Source organism: Pseudopodoces humilis, chromosome 5 (assembly GCF_049639895.1).
Source record: "Pseudopodoces humilis isolate 2021_Gansu_Grassland_sample_001 chromosome 5, ASM4963989v1, whole genome shotgun sequence".
In the NCBI taxonomy this organism is placed as follows: domain Eukaryota; kingdom Metazoa; phylum Chordata; class Aves; order Passeriformes; family Paridae; genus Pseudopodoces; species Pseudopodoces humilis.
In genome coordinates, this window is record NC_142204.1 from 63,441,461 (window position 1) to 63,462,562 (window position 21,102).

The 21,102-nt window shown below is 34.9% G+C and overlaps 1 protein-coding gene across 4 annotated transcripts in view; it reads right to left on the minus strand.

Annotated features, from left to right (window-relative positions):
- Window positions 1-21,102, minus strand: part of CACNA2D1 (calcium voltage-gated channel auxiliary subunit alpha2delta 1) — a 361,220-nt gene that overhangs the window by 148,738 nt on the left and 191,380 nt on the right. For all 4 annotated transcript variants that reach the window (XM_088054909.1, XM_088054908.1, XM_005526028.3 and 1 more), the window contains exons 5-6: window positions 18,553-18,597; window positions 2,835-2,964 (exon numbers count right to left, since the gene is read on the minus strand). In XM_088054909.1, the coding sequence (XP_087911035.1) occupies window positions 2,835-2,964; window positions 18,553-18,597 (175 nt within the window). The remainder of the gene's footprint in view (window positions 1-2,834; window positions 2,965-18,552; window positions 18,598-21,102) is intronic.

Genomic DNA, 21,102 nt, shown 5'->3' on the forward strand with positions numbered 1-21,102 from the left:
TGTCTCTGTACAAGTTCTGGCACAAAATCCAGGGAAAGAAAAAAAAAATTAAAAAATAAACAGCTTTCATAATATTTCTTTCTACAATCAAATAACTCAAAAAGTAATAGCCTGGATGAAATAAATGGGTATTTTGCAATGATGTATCATAAATTTTTATGGTGAAATACAGGGAACTACTTCACAAGAAGCTCATCACTGTATTTCAAACAAAGCAAATCATTATATATGTAGGAAAACAGAGGATATTATTTTATAGACCACACTAGATTTTAAGTAGGCTGTGCACCATTACAGAATTACTAGAAAAAAGTTTCCCACTCTTCAGAAAATTCATTTTTATTCAGAAAATTCTGTCCCACTGGACAGAAATTCATTATTTGATTCAATTTTAAAAATCATAAATAATCATAAATAATAACTACAATAGAAATTAAACATAAATAGAAAAACATTTTAATGGATACCATATTGATTATCTTAAAGGTCTGTTCCAATCCTAACAAGTCTATGATTCTGTGGTTAGGAGTCAAATTCCCAGTTTCATACAGAAAACAATTAATTAACATGAAAAAGCGTGATTGACAGGCAGGCCCAAGTGAAAATCCAGATCATGTGTGGCTCTGACAGTAATTGTCCCTCTCCCCTGGAGACAACAACCTGCTGCTGTAGGAGGCAAGAGAAGTGAAAACCAATCTCAAGGGGGAATAGCCAAGTAAAACATCAAGTCATTGAAAATTGTTCTGTGTGATCCAAAGAGCAATTCTGTTTCATTTGGCATCCTGCAAAGCCATATACAATACAGGAGAAAAAATGAAATCTGCTTGCCAAGGCATAATTCAGTCAAAAAAATTGGCTTCCAAGCAGTAAAACTTGTGAACTGTGTCTCATCCACTGTTTCTCAGAAGGATTTGCTGTAACACCTGTGTTGCAAATGCTTCCAAACAGATTGGGATTTAGACAACAACTGCAGATACTATTTTCAAATGTACAGCTGCTCCCTGTTATAGGGCACACTGAAACCTCTCACAAAAATTGACAGGTTAGCTCCCATTAACAGGCAGAAAAATGACAATGGTGCTCAAGATACATTATCAATCTTTCTAGTGTTATAAAAATTGCTTTTATATCATAATGTGAAAACACTAAATTCTACTTTTGGAAATCTGTCGGTGAATGACTACCTCACAATTGCTCACTTGTGTTTCAGATGACACATGAACTTTGTGACTAAAAAATAGAACCTGGCGAACATTTTGTGTTTATTGATATGAAATCTGTCACTTTTAGGTATTCTCAATCTGTTATCTCTTAAAATTCCATCTGCAATGAATGGTTACCCTGACACACAACAACGTGATTTTTCTGACACAGAATTACAGACTTCCTGGTAATTTTCTAGGCCTCCACTTCTCTGGTAATTAATATAAAAAACAGACCCAATGAATCATGAACCATACATGGTGTATGTGCAATCACCTCTGTCCAGAAAGTGACATTTCTTTATGTTATTATCATTTTATTAGATACCAAAGCTGTACCTTTCCTGTGGAAATCACAATTTCTCTTCTCTTTAAGGTTTATGGCCTCTACTGTAACATTACATAATATACATTTTTAAGGGATATGTGTCCTCAGGAATTTCATTTAAAATGTTAAATTCAACACAACAAGAAAACATTTTATGTGCTGTTATGATACCAAAGTTCACACGGCACATACAAATATCCCAATAAATGGAGAGGAGTTTTTTCAACATTTTACCAGTGAAGTATCAATTCTCTTAAATAAAAAAAAAAGGAAATGGCCTGTCACTTCTCTGTAATCCTGCAATTAAGGTGCACTTTAGCGCTTATTAAAGCCAGAATCCCAGAATAATCCTTTAGGTCTGTCAGTCAAGCTCACCATATAAGAATACAAGCTACTATGATTCTTTTCCCCATCATACTGACATTTCCATTTTCATCCCTGTGCCATTTCTGGAAGCTGCACACAACCATGGCCATGAATCTTAAAAAGCTCAGGTCACACTAGGGTCTCCTTCCTCTTGATGAGACTTTAAAAGAGGAAAAAGACTGCACTCCTGAAATTAGGACTTTAAAAAAAATCAAAATTTAAAAATAGTATTCCTATTTAATTTTTCTTCCTGCCTTTTAAAAAAAACATGCAGCCTCTTTGAATGCTGAAATATATTTTTATTGTATAAAGACTTTTGCTTGCTAATGAGCACAGGGACTTATTTCCATCTTGAAAAATAAATACTTAATTTTGAAATACAGTTAAAGAATTCTCATCAGTATACACACACACACACACACACACACATATATATATTATTTTTTGGATAGTTTAGAAAGACTTTATGCAAATTCTCTGTCAGTCTGTTACTGCAATTCTAGAAATGCACTGGATGTACTACCAACTCACACAGCATGTTATATCCCTAAACTGTACCACCTTATGAGATACTTAAAAATGTTTTCAGAACTTGTCTCTGCCCAAGGCTAAACAGTGTGTAAAGAAGAGCTGTCAAGAATTGTTTGTATTAAATGTGAACAGCACAGAGAAAGAATGGATCAGAAAATCAGAATATGCAAGAGTTTTGTTTCACATCCAGTTACATTTGTGAAATTCAGGTCCAATCCTAATGGATCTCTTTAACTGCAATTCATAAAATGAATCATATCCCTAATGCAACACATCTCTGAAGTAGCACTGGAAGAAGTAAAAGTGACAGTAACAGTAAACCTATACTAAAAATGGAGACAAACATCCTTTTAAGAGTAAGAGTTTAATATTAAAATATAAAATCACTTTGTTCACATGCTACTTACAGCCTTCATAAATGTCTGTTGGTATATGGACTGCTGCGTGTTGGTAAGATGTTTGCCGTCGGAAAACAGGATCGTCTTCAAATACTGGTCTGATTCTCTGGCTGCCAGATTCGGTTTCATTCTTTTCAGGCTATTTAAAGAAAAACATGTAAAGGGGAAAATATTAAAAAATGTGCTAAAAACAATGCCACTTATATTTTCTCTTTTTATGTAAAAAAAACCCAACAACATAGTGCTTCTTTCATTGTTAACAGTTTGCATTTGTGCATATACACAATTAGTTTCTCCAGGTCAAAGAATATTTGTGTATAGTTTGCTTTCAATTTTGATTTACCCAATACAATTCAGTGAAATGAAGACCTGCAAATGAAAAGAGCCTAACGCCTTGCACACTTAAGCTGCGTGGAATTTTACACCTATAACACAAGGCAAATTAATTACCTTTTCTTACATGTAATAATTTGCACCAAATCTTAAACATTACTTTTCCCTCTGCAGATTATATCGCAAATCACAAATCTAAAAATTATACCACCCATATACGTTGCATGAACAGATTTTTCAGAAATGGTGCACAAAGCAAGGAAATTAAGCCTTCTTAGAATTTCTGATTTTATCAGGTTTTGTTCATTGATTTATTTTAAGCATGTCCCAGTGAAATCCTATGTACTGGCTACATCTGTCCAAGGGGAAAGGTCCCCAAACACTCGGGTGCTCACCTGTCTGCTTTGGGTTCCCGTCCTCTCTCACCTGTCTGCACCCTGATACACGCTTCCAATTCACTCAGTCAATTTGTACTAGTTCTTACACACTTTGAAAAGCAGAGAATTTTTCTAACTCAGCTACAAAAACTGCATGAAGTGTGGAACCAAGGAGGCAGTGAAGAAAGCCAAAGAGGGGCTGGCAGTGTCTTCACCTGTCTCAGCTGCAGCTGGAACAGGAGGCCCCATGCCATGGGCCGAGTGCCACTTAAAGCAGCAATATAGCAGCTATAGTACTGAATGATTACTCAGGCCAGCTATTGGAGTCAATTATAAGGAGATTTTTAATACTATAGAGTCATCAGTTTCGAAAATGTGCTATGCTTGATAAATAGGGCTGACAGTGAAGCACCTGATGCTCAGTCAGGGCATGTGTGTGCTGAGGCCATTCTGTTTGCTATCTTCTATCAAAGCATAGACAGGTAAATTTTAGCTTATTCACAATGTCATGTAATGAAAACGCCTATGTTTTCTCATCTGCTTCATCTCGAGGTTACAGAACAATGCCATTCTAAGTAAAGGTTCAAATGCTGCCTGAAGTAAGCAGCAGTCCTCAGTGGGTTTTAAAGAACTGGTTTCCTTTGGGAATACAAAGGGCAGAACTCATCTAACCAGTGACAGCCACCAATTTCAACAACCCAGCAGTGTTGTGCTCATCACTGCAGGCTGCCTTCATAGTGAATGAAGAGAAATGGGAGTGTTTAGAGTGCAATTCATCTTATCCTAATTAGACACCTATTTTCCCATGACATGAATCATGCTTTAGAAGTGCCTCCTACTTTTGATTGATTGTAGAAGTAGCTCTAGTGCAAATCACCTAGATGTAGAAGTCAGCAATACAGCTGTCTAGAATTAGGTGAGATGAATCTCACAAGTATACTAAACTTCCAGAAGAAAAGAAGGTGGGTACTTATTTTGACTATTTTTATGCAGCATAGCTACTACATCTTATGCTGAGAAATTCAATTTGTTCCTTAGTATTTAACCCCATTCTGGTAATGGGCAAGAGTTTGGGAGGGGATGTAGCCAGCACAGCTGTCCTAAGATGATCAAAGAGATATTGCTTTCTCATAATGTTCTTTTCAGTATTACAAACCGGAGAAATGACAAGAGAGGGGACATTCATTATTTAGGTGGGGTATTTGTGGAGCAACTGCTGTGTGTCCTAAGATCCTACTTCCCAAAAAGTGTTTGGGCATTGCCTGCTGGTCAGAAGTAAAGAATAAATTTTTTGATTTCCCTTGCTTACATGTTTGGACTTTGCTTTTCTTTATTAAACTGTCTTTATTTCAATCCATGAGCTTTTTATGGTCCTATTTTCTCACCCTTCCACGGCTGGAGGGGGGTGACAATGCAGGAGAATGTGACAGACAACTCTGTGGGCAACTGACAGCCAGACAAGGCTCACAACCATTATAACTTTGAGGGGTGCAGACTGAAGCCAGGATCAGTAACAGTTTATGCATTGTATGATTTGGAATGACACAGCATTATGACAGCTTCAGACAATGTACATTGGTTCTATTTTTCATAAGTTTTTGTTGTGTTGTTTGCTTGTTGGTTTTGTTTTTTTTGCTTCTACATTATCCCACTTTTTTTTTTTTTTCCATGCCCCAAAACTGGAATGCAAAACAATACGCAAATTATGAAGCTCTTTTCACAAGTTATCTTTTAGCTTCACATTGCTCAAAGTAATGACTTTGTCTAATTATGCAAATGCAATCCCAACAATCAATCATTCATGTGACAAAATCTCCCTTCTGTTGGAAAGTTATTTGATTATAAAATAGATTTTAACACTCTTATTTCTAAAAGTTAGTAGCAATGACTACAAACCCTCAATGCTTTCACAGTACATTTCAGAAAAAATTGGGGATCACGAGGCCACATAACCACACTAAAATACCAGAACGAGGGAATGTCGAAAGACTGCTTTCAACTAAGTTTCCACAAGAAATATTTGGGAAGGAATCGGTATGGTAAAAGAGAAAGGGCATGAACATAGAATCTAAGCATATCCTGAGTTGGAAAGGGCTGACTATTCAAAGTTAATCGAAGCTCAATTTCTGGCCCTACAAAAACCAATCCCAAGAACCACATAATGTTCCACACAGTCCATCCTCGCAGATCTTACACAGATTTTTTTGTATTACAATATACTTAGACATTTACTTGAAATTCCCGAAGCTTCACAACATAAAATGATCATGTTTCTTTTACTTAATATTTCAATTTTATTCCAATTAATGAATACAAACTTTCGGTCTTTCCATTCACTCATAAGCTATGAAAGAAGCTTCATGTCTACTGCTAAAATCTGCTTAAACTTTGTTGAAATTGAAAACATTTAATAAATTAAGACCTGAATACCTTAAAATTATATAAAAAAAAAAATCTACTTTCTCACATTTCTAATAGCACACAGATGCACACAGGTCCCCCTGAGAAAGACTGTGACTGAGTCTGTTTTATTCTTACTGATATTCCATGATACCCAACAAAAAACAATCTAAAAACTCTTCTCAACTTCATTAATGCAGTGGATCTAAAACCACATAAAGAAATGTAGATGTTTTCACACTGCTCTTGTTGACCTTTGTGGGAGTATTTTGTGATGTAAAACTCTGATACCGAAACAACACATCAATGTGCCAAAAAAACATTGAGAACAAATAACAAAACCCTTGAAAAATTTTGAAGTTACCCTCACACAGGAACAATTTGTTCTGTAAATGTAAAGGTGTCTGAACTGGTTCTATACACAACAGGTAAGTACCAGAACCATTACTGAAAAATTAGTGCTGAACTCACTTGGGACACTACCTCCTGAGCAGCAAGACCAATGAATGCTGTACCAGGCCTTATACATCCAAATAATTTATAATATAGTGAATCCTTCTACATAAAATAAATCTATTTTGTTTTCATTTTAAAACTTTTGAATTTCAAGTATATTAATCTAAAAAAAAAAAAATAAAAAGGAAAATTTCATTGTTATTAATTATTTTAATCTGGAATTTCCATGAAAAGCCTGACAGATTGTGGTGTCAACTGGTACCGTTTTATAACCAGTTAAACTTTTGTTTTCAGAAAAGTAGCAAAACACATATTTTGACAGAAAGTGATCCAGCGTGTGAATATAATTAAAATCCAACTCCAATCAATTTCTCTCTCAAGCCAGGAGCTGAAATGCAATCAATACTGGCACAGAAAAATCCCACAGGAGAGAGTGGCTGAAGATTAATTTTCTATCTATTCAAACCTAGCCTTCACTTAATGCATTACATTGTTACCCACCACTGACAGTCAGCAAAATAACTCACTCATTTTGCTGCAATGAATTTCCAGACCAATTTCTTCCTTCCTTGAGAGGCAGACAAAATAGCACATTTGTGCTATTTTATAGTGCTTTTTTGTTGTTGTGGAGTTTGTTTGTTTATGGTTTTGGTTTTGTTTGTTTTTGTTTTGTTTTGTTTAATAAATAATGTTGGTTTTTTCCATGTGTCTACTGTTCACCATCAGAATAAAAGAAAATTGATATAGTAACTAAAACTCAAGAATGAGGTTTTTTGCAGCTATTCTTTGTGATTATTTCTAAATTACTTTTGGCATGATCTCCAGTAAACTGGAGGGTACCTTCTGCATCTTTTTTATAAGCCAAATACATAGCAGAAAGGGTGCTGTGTAGAGGGTTTTCATGTAATTACATGAGTTAATTGGAAGCTTTATGCCTAGAAGTATTACTGAAAGATGTGTCTAGAAAAGAAAACATCCATTAAAAACAAAATTGATAAAGATAATTTCAAGAAATTGTGACGCAGTCTAGCTGCCCACTTCACTGCAGCCAAACTTATCCTAACTTCTTTCCACAGCATTCAGTTACTTTTTATCATCACAGCTGTAAGAAGATGCATGGATTTTCTATTTCTAGTAATAAATTTTCGTTTAGGTCAAAAAAACTGGTTATTGTGGAAATGAGGTTTTTCCATTAGTATAAAACTTGATGCTTTTTGCAGATGTTGAAAATTCACAACTAGAAAGCTGATACTATTTTTTTAAAAAATCATTCATTAAACACAAAAATAACCCACCACCAATTGGAGCAATCCTCCAGTTATTTTCTGAAAGCAGATTCTTTTCAGGAACAATGTAGAAGTTTCTCAAAGCATCGTAACAGGTTTAGCATCATGATGAAAGAATAAAAGTAGATTTTGTTCTATTGCTGAGCTGATATCCAGCCAGAAACAATGACACCTGCCCAGTTTCATATTTAAAAAAACAGACAGGAATTGGTTTATAGTATTTTCCATTGCCTTCATAGTCAGGGACTGTGTTCTGCATAAAACCTCACTGTCCCTACCAATGCCATTTTAGAGAATGAATGTAGAGAAGGAATTACAACTGCTGTGGTTTTAGGGACATCAAAATTCTTCCTCAATGATTCCTTCCTGTCTTACCTTGCAGAATTCCAAAAGTCTTATATTTTCATCTCTAGGTTTCAGTCCGGTTTTCATTTCTGAATATCTGCTGAAATTTCTAAATGCAAATTTTTAAACAATTGAGGCTCATTTCTTTTAATTCCCTCCCAGATCTCCTCTGTACAAATGAAACTGTCACATACAAAATAAGCACAGAATTTCTCCTCTGCTCAGTTCTGTACTCTTTTTTTCTTTTTCTGTTTTAGTTAGTTTCGCTGTTTTCCTGGGTTTTTTCCTCCCTGAGGAAAATAATCCAGTAGAACTACATACACAGCCCCTCAGAAAATGCTTGTGGCCCCATTAAAAATTAGAGCTGGACTGAACACAGAGGGTAAAATGGGATGTTGCTGGAAGCACACAGCTCAGCAAATGCCTGCAGCAAGCAAAGGCTGGGGACAGCTCTTCTAAGGATTAGGAGTTAATTTTGAAGAGCAACTAGAATGCATTTCTAATAGCCACAGCACTTTTACTGCATTGTAGATAATGTAAAGAGTGCTCTGCCTTCTGATAACATTTTTTATTTCCTTTCCACTAGCTGTGATTTTCCAGCTGTGGGAAGACTGCCGAGTGCATTCAGGTGGTTGTGACAGAACTGTGAAGAGTTAATTTCGTTTTCACTCTGTGCCAGTGGGGGACTGTGGTCTTCACTTTGCACCATGATGATTTTAAGTGTCATCCTTCTGTCTACTCTTAGGGACAAAACAATTAAAAGATTTACAAATGAAACAAGAAAACAGTTGTCTCAGAACCAAAATATTTTTCTGTTATACAACAGGGAAGTGTTAAATGTAAGAATATATATATGCATATTCACATATAGAAACATAAGTAAATGTATTTATTTTTTTTTTCAACTCTGGGTAGCTTCAGAAAGGGAACTAGGACAGAATTTAGTAAGGAAGTAATTTATATTTGCATCTCTCAGTGTGTCATTCTCAAGGGCCATTATATTTTATACAGACAGGAATTGTTTTCAGTGCTTTTAATGTCTCCATGTGCTTCTAATGCATCAATTAGTTACTGTAAGTCATTGAAAAAACAAATGGAACTCTGATTGAGTATTGATATTTAAAAAAAAAGATAAATTCTCTTACAGAAGTTATTTTATTTCCTGCCAATTCAGTAATGCCAGTATATACCAAATACAGAGTCAAAATAATTTAAAAGTATTTGTTTGCCTCTTAGGCTAGCTTTAAAATGCAGCTATCTATTGTCTATGATAATTTCTGTGCAGTTACTTACAGACTTGTCCCTGTCTACTGTACACAAGACTATACTTTATGGGTGGTGCAAAACTATGTGGGGAGGTTATGTGTTCTTTTATCTGACCTTTATGGTTCACAACTTCTGATGAGAACTTTCAGATAGACACAAAATTATTATATATCTCAAACTTAATAATGTTTTCTTTTTATTTGTATTTTGACCTATTCACACAATTCAATACATCATGAATTTGGTTTCATGAAATAAATTGAGAGATGAGGGTGTTAAAACACTGGTACAGGTTGCCCAGAGAATTGGTAGATGCCTCCATCTCTGGCAACATTCAAGGTGAATCTGGTTTGGGATCTGAGCAACCTGATCTGGTTGAAGATATCCTTGTATATTGCATGGACTTGGAGTAGATGAACTTTAAAAGCTCCTTGCAATCAAAACTATTCTGTGATCCTGTAAAATATTGTAGCATTTCAATGAATTATATTCTAGAGAAACTGATGAAACTGTCTGGGTTTTCCCAATTTCTTCAAATTAAAAGATTTTCAAAATAGAAATCCAAGCTTCTAGAAGTCCTCCTCTGTTTAAAAGAGTTGACATTACACCTATGAGGGTGCCTGAAATTCCATAATTCAGGTATTTATATATGCCTATAATTTTCTTAACTTCTGAAAAAAGGAACATTTTTTCAATAAGTTAAAAAACCCCAAACCCTTAAGATTAAAAGATAGTAATAAATGAACTAGTGAAAATTTCTTTTTTTAATTATTACAGATTATATGTGACCTTCATTACAAATCTACACAGTCTGCTGTAGTAATCTCAGCATGCAAAAATTCATTTCTGCCCAATTTTCTCTTGAGCTACAATGACAGGCAAAATGAAATGTGTATTTAAATATTTAAGCACATAAGAAATATAAGAATTATTTATCTTTCTAAAGATAAATGTGACTTCCCCATCCTGAGGTCATCAGAAATCCCCACAGTATTTCAGGGATGATGGAGAGCTGCCTCATAATGCCATCAGCACCCCTGGATCCCTCTCATCTGGTGCCATGGACACAAAGGTGTCTGACTAGCCCCCGTGGTCCCTAATTCCATCTCTTCCACTCCTGAAGGTTCAGGCAACATCTCCATACCCCTCCTGGGTTATACATCCTGGTCATGAGATCGGGAATCCTGATGTGTAATTCCATTTGAACATCCCACCCTGGTCCTCTTCCACACAGGGTGATAGTCTGGGAAAACTCAGGGGTTTCTGGCCAAGGTGTTCACTAAGAGTGATCGTCCTGCCTGCCCTTAAATTAACACAGAACCACTTGCTTCAGCACTTACTGGAACAGTGGCCTGGCTGAACACAACAATATCATTAGACAACAGTGGGAATACAGGATCATATCAGACGAAAAGCGAATCTCCCTTTAACTGATTGAAATGCTACTAGGAGTTCAGAAAAACACAGTTAATTATTAAATAAACAAACAAAAAAATAATTTAAATTTCATAGCCTCCTTAACTGATCTTTCACATGCCATGAGAGTACTCAAACATATGTAATAAAATAAAATAAAAATATCCATTGTTGACAACATTCACATATAATACTTAGTCATCTAAATTTAAAGAGCAAAATGCACTCTAGAGAATTTTGATTTTTCATACATCACCCAATTAAATTTCAAACTAGGAACTGTTTTTCTCTTATTGGAATAAATTACCCTGTCTACCTTTTACTATCCCCACATCTGATTAAAGATCATATCCCTGGAAAACAAGAACTGTTAAATCATCGAAATGCTTCATTGGGAATTAGTTATAATACCAACTGAACGTGAACATTTAATAAATTTGATTTTTTTCATCTGATGCACTTGTCTTTGCCACCCTTTGCTAAGCCATCAACTGATCCTGTTTCACATTTCATTCTTCTCTTCAGTCATACTGGCTAGGTCTAGCTTTTGTACATCCTGCAGCATACTAATTTGTTATTCATTGCTCCTTCTTCTTTGTACCATCTTCTGTGTCAATAACAACTTAAATTGAAAGTACAAACCTGCTTTGAGAAGAAGGTTGGGATATGTGACCTCCAGAAGAAGGCCTCCTAATCCATTTTTTCCCCCACTAATGGGGCTTAAAACACTATATAAATATCAGATGCTAATTCATGGTCACATAAATTTAATGCAGCTTTTCACTAATTAAATGACAGCTGTATCTAGGTAGACAAAAGGCTGGATGTAACACTAAACCATGCACTGACCTATGGACCACAGACTTTCCCTGCAGACTAAATACCATACCATAATTTAAGCAAAATTCCATAACACTGTGTAAGACTATTTATATGACTTTTAAAAATGCTAGGTGAAATCCTAACAGTGCAATAATGTAGTAGAATATCATTCACAGGAACTGGGGGAAGTTTGAGAAAGACAATCTGCCCAAGTAAAGAAGCATGTCAGAAGAAAGCAAATAAATAAAAAAAAAAAAAAGGGAAAAAAAAAAAAAGAACAACCAAAAGAAATAAGAAAGAGGTCAATCTGTAGATTTTGAAAGAGTTTTTAAAAAGTCAGCAAATTAAAATACTTATGTAAAAGGTCAACTGAAGTTTGAGTTCAAAAAAACTATTAGATCTGGAAAATGCGATTTCCCACTGGATTCAAATTTATTTTCAATACACACCATAAAGAGAGCTGCAAGAGTACTTTTAACACACTGTTTTATACACCAACACTAAAAGCTTGGGAAGATTTCAAATCTGTTGATGATAATAGATATGAGTGTCTCCTTCAACATGTTTTTCCCCCCCTCCTCCAAAACACAAAAGGGAAAGAACATGTTAAGAATGGATATGTGGAAAGCCCAGGGAATGTGACCTGACCCTTTGCAGTTTTCATCAGCTGGTTCAGAATTTGCAGTTGGGGCAGGGCAGGAACAGGACCTGCATTTCATCACCTACACTAAACCACACTACAAACCACAGAGAACTCCCTTTAAATATTAAAAATATTTTAAGTAGTCCTTTCCAGGATTCTTGATCTGACTTGGAATATTCAAAGCCTACCTCCAGCTTCGATCAGTTGTATGAAAACATCAGATTGAGTCATTTGTTTTGTTTTGTACAACTTAAAAGTCTCAATGTGACCCACACATTTTAAAGCAACACATCAGAACACTCAAACAACGTTGGGATCTGTAATCAGGCAACAAAGTGCCTGCTAAAAATCACTGCCTCAAATGCCATAAATGTCCTATGACAAGTTCAGCTTTTGGTGCTGCTTTTATTTACCAATAAACAATTACACTGCATTCACTGCAATCGCTGTCACTCATGCATTTGATATTAGTAGGAAATATCCTGAAGCAAGAAATCTTCCATTGAACTGATGAATTACCAGCTTTAGGGCTGAATTCTGATCTTTGATGTGGCATAAAATCAGCCTCCATGGGGAGACTTCAAGCACTGCTCTTTTGTGCAAATTTGCCTTCAAGGTAGGATTCTCCGCATTAAGAACAGTCTCATCTTTTTTAGGACACTGGCAACTACAGCTATCACTCTTGCCATTATTATTTCATAACTCTGTTTCACAGGTAGGAGAGAGCTTTGGGGCAGTCATTTATTTCATTACCATGTATTTTTCATTTCAAGCTTGAACATGTATTCATTTGGGAGAAGGGAAGACTTGCACAAATTTGAATAGAGGACCACAAACCTGACACCTACTTTTTTTTTTTTTCTTTTTTTTTTTTTAACTAGGAAAAAAAAAGAAAAGGGAAAAAAAAAAACCCAAAAAACCCAGAAAGAACCCCTGCTTCCTGTGGCAATAATTTGCAATAGGAAGCTCAAAGGAATGCCTTTTTTTTTTCCCTGTGGGCTGTACTCAAGCTTACCTTTAAGACCTTGAAATGGAAAGAGATTAATGTTTCCCAGTGATACTTGGTAAAAGAAACACCTTCCCTTTTAAACAATGTATGTATGTACAAACCTACTTGTTGGCACCTTCTTGCAGGGGTGTGCAAATCACAGTTTTAGTGGAGGTTTCCAACTTGATTTTCCAATCTATGACATAGACTTGCCCTTTTACTCATCATAAATGGGAATAGCAGAAATTCTTTATGACTCATTTTTAAAATTTCTTCAGTATCAAAGCAGTAAAGGACAAAGAGAAGATGAACTACAACACATCATACCTGTGGCTGCAATCTCAAACCATGTTGGTTGTCATACAATGAAAGCAGAGGGAATAAGAGACCTAAGGGAGCTAAGGAAGTTAGCTGGTTATTCTTGCTAGGCTGCCCCATTGCAAAAAGAACCTGGATCCTTTACAGCTTATCACTTAAGCTCATTGTAAATGATTGGAGACTAATTTCTTATTGGAAATGCCTATCCTTCACTGTCTATGAAATATTGAAAAGCTAGTAGCTTTAGGTCAGGAAAAATCTGATTCTTTGAAGTCCAGTGTTAGCTAAACCCAGACGGTAAAATCTTGATTTGGGAGACAAAACTACTCTTACATATGGAGATAAACAGGAGCTTTCTAAAGGTTCTGTCCTATCAGAATCAGGTTTAAAAACCTTGAAAAGCCAGAGGAAATCTGTATCTGTTGGCTGACATGCAAAAGCACTCTTTGTCCCCGTTTTCTGTGTAGTGTCAGGGCCAGTCATTACAATCAGCTTCACTTTTCAATCCAGCAAGTGGCAGTTGCTGGACTTGCAGAAATCTGGCATCACCTTTTCAGTCTCTAGAAGTCTTTTTATACCTGTCACCTTTGAGACTGGGTCACTAGAGTCCCCCATCTGCCTCAGCTCCTGATCCTCTGCCAAACTGACCATATTCAGGTGCCTCAGGGGCTCTACCTGACCCAGCAGGCAGCTCCTAAAACACTGGCATACAGAGGACACTTTTGTTTTCTGATGTCCAGCTATAAAATACATAAAATATTGTACTTGTATGAATTAAATTATTCTGCCATTTTCAATGTATGTTTTAGTGAGAAAAGCCAGGAAACTCCTGGATTCTTGTGGATAGAAGGAATCAAACAAAAAAAAAAAAATCAGCATTTTTCTGATCAAATCTACAGTAGGTTTTGACTTGTTTACAAGTAAACCTGGGATATTTCATTAACAGACTTCTTTTTACTAAATGAATCATAGGTGTACATATAAGCAGATTTTGCAACCTTGATATCATGAAGCAGTAGAAAAGGCAATACTTGTGTAAGGCTGTAAGCAGAGACTCAATAAACTTTCAAAGACGCTGTCAGTGCCTTTAAATCTCCAAGTCTCTTCCTGGGAAGAAGCAGACTCACAAAGCCCACAAGGAGCATGCTTGCTTCTGCCCAATATTATTCTTCATAATTAAAAAAACAAAACAAAACAAAACAACAAACAAACAAACAAACAAAAATACCAAAAAAAAATGTTGAGGGGTGGAAATTGTTTTATAAATGTTTATTAAGACACACAGATTTTTCTGAAAGAATTTACATTCACAACTAATTATCATTTCATATTTTTACAATAGTTTTCAATTTGATGTAGATACAATATTTTATCAGGTTTTTTCAATCATTGGTTTTTTTATAAAACTCTAGCTTGACAGCTACATTTATGCTGCAGTTTAAACTCAGAGCTAATGTTGCACAAATTATTCCAAAATAACAATCACTGAATTAACAAAAATTCCTAAACTATATGGCACAGACAGCTTTTCAGTTCTAAAAGATTTCTTCCTTCTTTATTATAAAGTAATAAAAAATGTATTTGTTTTAAACTCAACCACAGGCATGTTGCAGATTTTTGCCTCTAGTGGAACCCACAGATTGACTCCAAGTCGCATTCTGAATTCACACTTTGTGCAGATACTTACTGCCCAAAGGGACCCATAACTTTACAGCCTCCACCTTAGTTCAGCAAAATAAAACAAAACATGCTACTATCACTTAGTGTGTGACCAATAACTGCTCAAGGAGCACAGCTCTGTTAGTCATGACTGCAAGCCAGTATGAGACTGCATGAAGGCAATTTCTAATAAATCACTTGCGCTAACCAGGGACACAACTCTTGTCAGGAGACACAACTGGATGCTCCCAATTAAAGTCCAGGGATTGCAGAGAAACTGGAGACTTCCCAATGATGTGTGGCTGGTTCCATGTTAGAGACATTTCTTTATTTGTATTACTTAGTTCTTTTCATCAAATCATTGAAAAACCATTTCCTTAGGCTGTTGTAGCTTGTGCAGAAAAAAGTTTATAAAACCATGACAAGAAACTATAATAAAAAAAAAATTGGAAAAGGAGCAAGATGCAAAGAGAACAGGAGAGAAACATTAGGAAAGGAATTCAGGATGAATGAAAATTAAGCAATTGAGCAATTCAGTGTATAGTTGAGTTTTAGATTACTTGAATACAACGAAACAGAAAAAAAATAGATTTAGGAAGAATCTATAAATTAGATGTGGAATCACTGGAAATAAAATGGAGACCAACATAAAGAAGAGGAAAGAATTGAGCAGTGAAGCAAAATTACTATAAATAAGGTGGGGGTACAAAGGACAAGATGAGAACAGGTGAAGCAATATGGAAACTAATGGGAAAGAGCAGCTTAATGTGGGACTACTCAGTTGCCCAATAAAAAACTGCAGCATTTGTCCAAATTCAACAAGCTTTTGACACCTGCAAATTAAAGTGCACAAACAGGCTGTAATATATCAAACTGTTCTTGGGAAAAGGACAACGAATAAAAACCTGAGAGACCGAAACTTAATTACAAGTTTGGCCATTATCTTCCTATGAGATATAAAAAATGGAAATATAATACCTCCTACCATGTTGTGAGGATAAAACTCATTAATTATCATCAAGTGTTCACACATTACATGGAGCTCTGGGGGGAGGGGAAATAAGCAAGCAGAACATAATTGCTGTTGTAAGACAAAGGCTACAAAAGGTCTATTACTGATTGATGGATGGACTTTGGGCTTACAAATTGATCATTTTATCTCAGACACCGAGAAATCCAAAGGCCAGAGAATGATTGGCCGTCATGTGTTTCTTTATTTTTTTAAGTACAAGCAACCCCAGTCATTAGATTCGAAAAGGTCCATCAAGACAGGAGATGAAAAATGAGAGAAGGATCTCCTGAATGTGATATGGAAATGGGAAGAAAGAACACAGAATTTAAGAGATTGCTCTTCTGTAAAGGCTGTAATTTGCAAAGGATGAATGGAGACAAATAAAAACTGGCAGGCAAGACCTGTGAGATTAATTTCTCCTAATTCTTCAGATCCAAAAGTTAAGACATAAAAGGATCTGTTAAAGGGACCTAGTCAACACAGAAAACCACACACCTAGAACTGATTCAGTTCAGATAACTTTCGACATCTGTCTCAAAACAAACTGAACAGGTCTCTAGAGACACCCACAGTGATTAGTTTAGATATCTAATTTTAATAAATTAATTTCTGCTACTAATTATTCTTGATTGTACTCAAAGATAAATATAATATCATTTCCTGTGAATAAATGAAGGCTCACAGCATGGAAGAGTAAAAAAAAAAAAGTGTGGACTTGTTAGAGGCAGAAAGGAATGGATTGCAAACACAGTTTTACTAACCAGTGCTTCAGAGATTATTCTATTAAAATTTCTTAATATTTAAAGGAAAAAAAAGCTGTCTCAAGCATTTTTTTTTTTTTCAGGCAGGAAAAGGGAAGAATCTGTGGTGTTTACATACAAAGCTGAGATCTAGATGAAGGTCTTCTCAAAAAAAATCACTACCAGATCACTTTATCCTTATCACTTCTCAACAAAAAACATTAGAAACTTCATTCTAATGAATGCTCAAAAAGACATAAAAAGAAAAAAAACTGAAGCAGAATTAAAACAGGATATCTGGTCTAAGAAACTTTCCTTTTTTTGTGTGTACTTTTTTTCTTGAAGGAAAAAGAATATCCTGAAGAAAATCAAAACAACAAAGACTAAACTCTGAAACAGCATTTCCTTTCCTGACTTGCCTAACAGATTTGGATTTTTGGTTGTAGAAGTAGTAATCTCAAGATCATTCCCATTACTCCTTAATCATAACAGATACATCACAGCTTTTACTTCACACCACAATCTACCATTATCTGATATATTTAGATTAAAAATTCAATATTTAAGCTTTGTAATTCTGTTTCCAGGGAAGATTAGCACCCACTATCCAGTGAAGTTAATGAGAACAGAATAATATATTTCAAAATTAGGTTACTTTAAATGAATTTTGCTTAAATCATAAAAACTTTAAAACTCAGGACAGCAGTTTGTGGTATCTGAAACAAAGTACTCATAGCTATATAGCAATATAAAATAGTTCTGCTTGACATGATCTATGTACCTTCTTTAATTGCCTTACAGCAGAAGCATCAATTACAACAGTGATTCCATCAATCTCTGAAGTATACTTGATTAAAAAGTGCAAATGAAGCATGCTGGCAATTCTGATTAATACATTTACAACATTTTTCTGTGGTCTCATAAATTAAATCTATAATGAAGACAAGCAGTTGTATTATCTCCAGTGAAGGTGAGGAAAACTTGCATTGTCTCTAGAACACATTAATGTTTTTAACAGTTAATGGCAGATAGGGGACTTCACACCTTTTAAAGTACGAGTTTTAGTAAACCAGGAATTGAAGTAACGTACATTTAGTCTCAATCTTGTGATTGGATTTTCAATTTTCCCAAATCTTGTATCAGCCACGTAAATGATCACAAGGTGAATGAAAATAATTATTCAGTGACATTTCACATCTTCTTTCCCCTCATGTGAAAAAATTTGTACAAAAAATGCAAAACAACATCATATGATCTTGGAAAATAAAGCCAGAAAAGGATTCCTTCTGAGTGAACTGAATTATTTACATTTATCATTTTGATTCTCCAATCCTATAATTATGATTTTATTACATTTAAAAAAGTAAATTACACTGCTGTCGGGTTCTTCATTCTCCCAGCACATTTTCTGCCTTACCAGTAATTCAAACTGTATGAAAGGAGACAGACTTTGAGAATTAAAACATAAAATACTGTCTGGCTCTTGAGGAAACTTTTGAAGACATTTTTAAGTTTCTTGCTTTTTTGCTTCTGCAAAGCAAAGATATAGACTATTTTGATATATAAGACTGTCTTTAAATTATAGTTTTAAAGTTTCATTAATATTTTCATTCCCTTAATTTTCTGAGATTACAGGAAATGAAATTAAAAGAAACATATTACTTACATCATTCTGATCGTCTTTTGCATTGTAATAGATTATATCATTATTCTGTAAGAGAAAGAAAAGTAATTCTGTTACTATGAATGTAGAGAATAAATCTATGTAGCAATAACCTCTACTATTGCAAGATACATTTTGAAATATACCAGCAGTTCTTTATGTATTCTCTTTGAAACATGACAGACTCTGATCTTTGCTTGCTCTCCGTTGCATGCACAATTTCCCATGCTCATGCTTAACTTCATTCATTCAATGCTTCTTCTGTGGGAGGCTGCATAAGTCACTCAAAACACAGCTAGAAACGTACAGATAGAGTTGGACAAACTCCAGAGCTCATAAAAGGCTTCCATAATCTGTTTCTGTGGCAGACATGTGACTTTGTGCAATTAGGGGATTTATGCACCATGACATCCAGCAGGCAGTACAGCAAGGCACGGGCTTTGCTAAGGGGGTAAGTATTTGCTGTACACATGATTATTGTTTTATTCACCTCCCACTGTGAAAATAAAATCTGTGAAAGTACATCACAGGAGAGTCTGGCTGTTGGAGTGCACAGCAGATCCTGGCAGCTCTGTGGAAACACTGTACCATGTAATTCAAGCAAAGCATGGAAGGAGAAGATTGCTCTTTCTCATTGCAAAATCAGTCCAAAATTCCATTTAGTGGTAACTTCTATAGCTTTTTGAAAATTGGGGTATGTTCTATGGAATACAGGTTTTTGGGGTTTTTTTACTGTTTAAATATTACTGATCCATGTAAAAGCCTTGAAGATTTAGGTTCACTGGAGTAGCTTTCCACCAAATAAATTGACTGCTGCAATGTGCCCAAGGCTTTTTGAATAAAATCAATTTTATATGCATTTCTCTATGAAATAGAGACATGTATGAACATAGTCTTTTTAATTACCTTTACTGAGTTTGAATAAATAAAGAAAAGGAGAAGTTACATTTCTTCATATCCAGCAGTGTGCTTAAAATAAGTGATTGCTGTTGACCTCCAAAAATTGACTCAACTTATTTTTTCAGTTCTGATTATGGTAGTACCTTTTATGTATATAAATAAAAAGTCTAACACAACAATATATTTTCTTTTATAAATACCAACAGGAAAGAACGCTTTCTGTAATCATTTTTCAAGTGAATAAGCCAACGACAATTTTTACTTTCACTAAAAAAGTATGACCTGTATTACAAGGTAATGCACTTCATCTTTAAAAACAATCATTTTACTCACTCCATAAATAATGACATCATTTATTCTCCTTTGTGACCTTTTAGAGAGTCAAACATGAAATATATTACAGAAGAGTTAAATACCATTTTGAGCTAAATGCTACTAACATGAATTCATTTTTTCCCGCAAAATGAACTTTTCCACTTTTCCGCCAAGACACTCTTCTATCCATAGGTCAGTTGGTTGTGTATCTGTACCTGGATAACAAAGCCAGACCTCAAGGCATTACAAACACAGAAAAAAATTATTTTAATCATTAAACACTTAAGTTAATTGCTTATTCACTTGACTGTTGTAAAGAAAAGACCATATAATGCTTGTGGAAGCCTTTGAGTAAGTCAGAAGAGGCAAAGGTTCTATTTTGTTTCCTCTTCGCTTTGTAAATAGCTATGTACGAAATCACTGTTCTGTGATCATTTCAAAAGCCCATATGATTCTTTATCAAGTAACACTGAAACTACAAAGGATGAATCTCTGGGTGGTACGAGCCAAAAATGTTAACACAAGTGTTTTCACCACATAGTGATCTGTTTAGTTAAAAATTAATTTATTTATTTATTAAAAAAAAAAAAAATACATTTTGTTCACAATTCTTTATGTCAGGTTTTGTTAGAGCATCTCCCTTGCAACCTCATCCCTAGAAGGTTTTTTTTCAGGAAAAATGAGAGTAGAAAAAGCAATACAGACATAATTAACTGGCTATATTGTTTATGTTTACTGCTTTCATTTCTAAATGGAACATTTTTATAAAAGACAATTTCTATTAGGCCCTCTCTTCTACTGACTCTCATCTAGATATGAGTTTATTTCCTGAGCCCCTCTCCACTGCTCCTGCTTATTCTGCTATCAAATCGTTATTGTACTGGATTTTTAACACTGTCATCAATAGATACAACTCTGTTTATCCACTTAAACAAAATGACTCTTTATTTCCACAACTATATTTTCCTTGTCTTTTACATTTTTATTTATTTGTTTAAATTTTTTCAAAGCTGGCATAGCTTTACTATCTATCTCTACTGGACTGAACAGCATTTTTAAATCACCTTTTAGAATACAATTTCAGGAGCATGATATATTTACAAGGTAATGAAAATAAACACCCCCTGCCACAATGACTTAGATATTTTTTGTCAGGTTATTAATATCTTGTAGTCCATTACCCTGCCTGGAGATACTACCTATATAATGCATAAACCAACACTTATGTTGGACATATCTCACTACTCTTAATATAGAAAGTATGAGATACCCAGTGCTACAACACATCGAATGCTGTATGGTTCACAAATTAGATTCATGGATCACTCAGATCTTTAG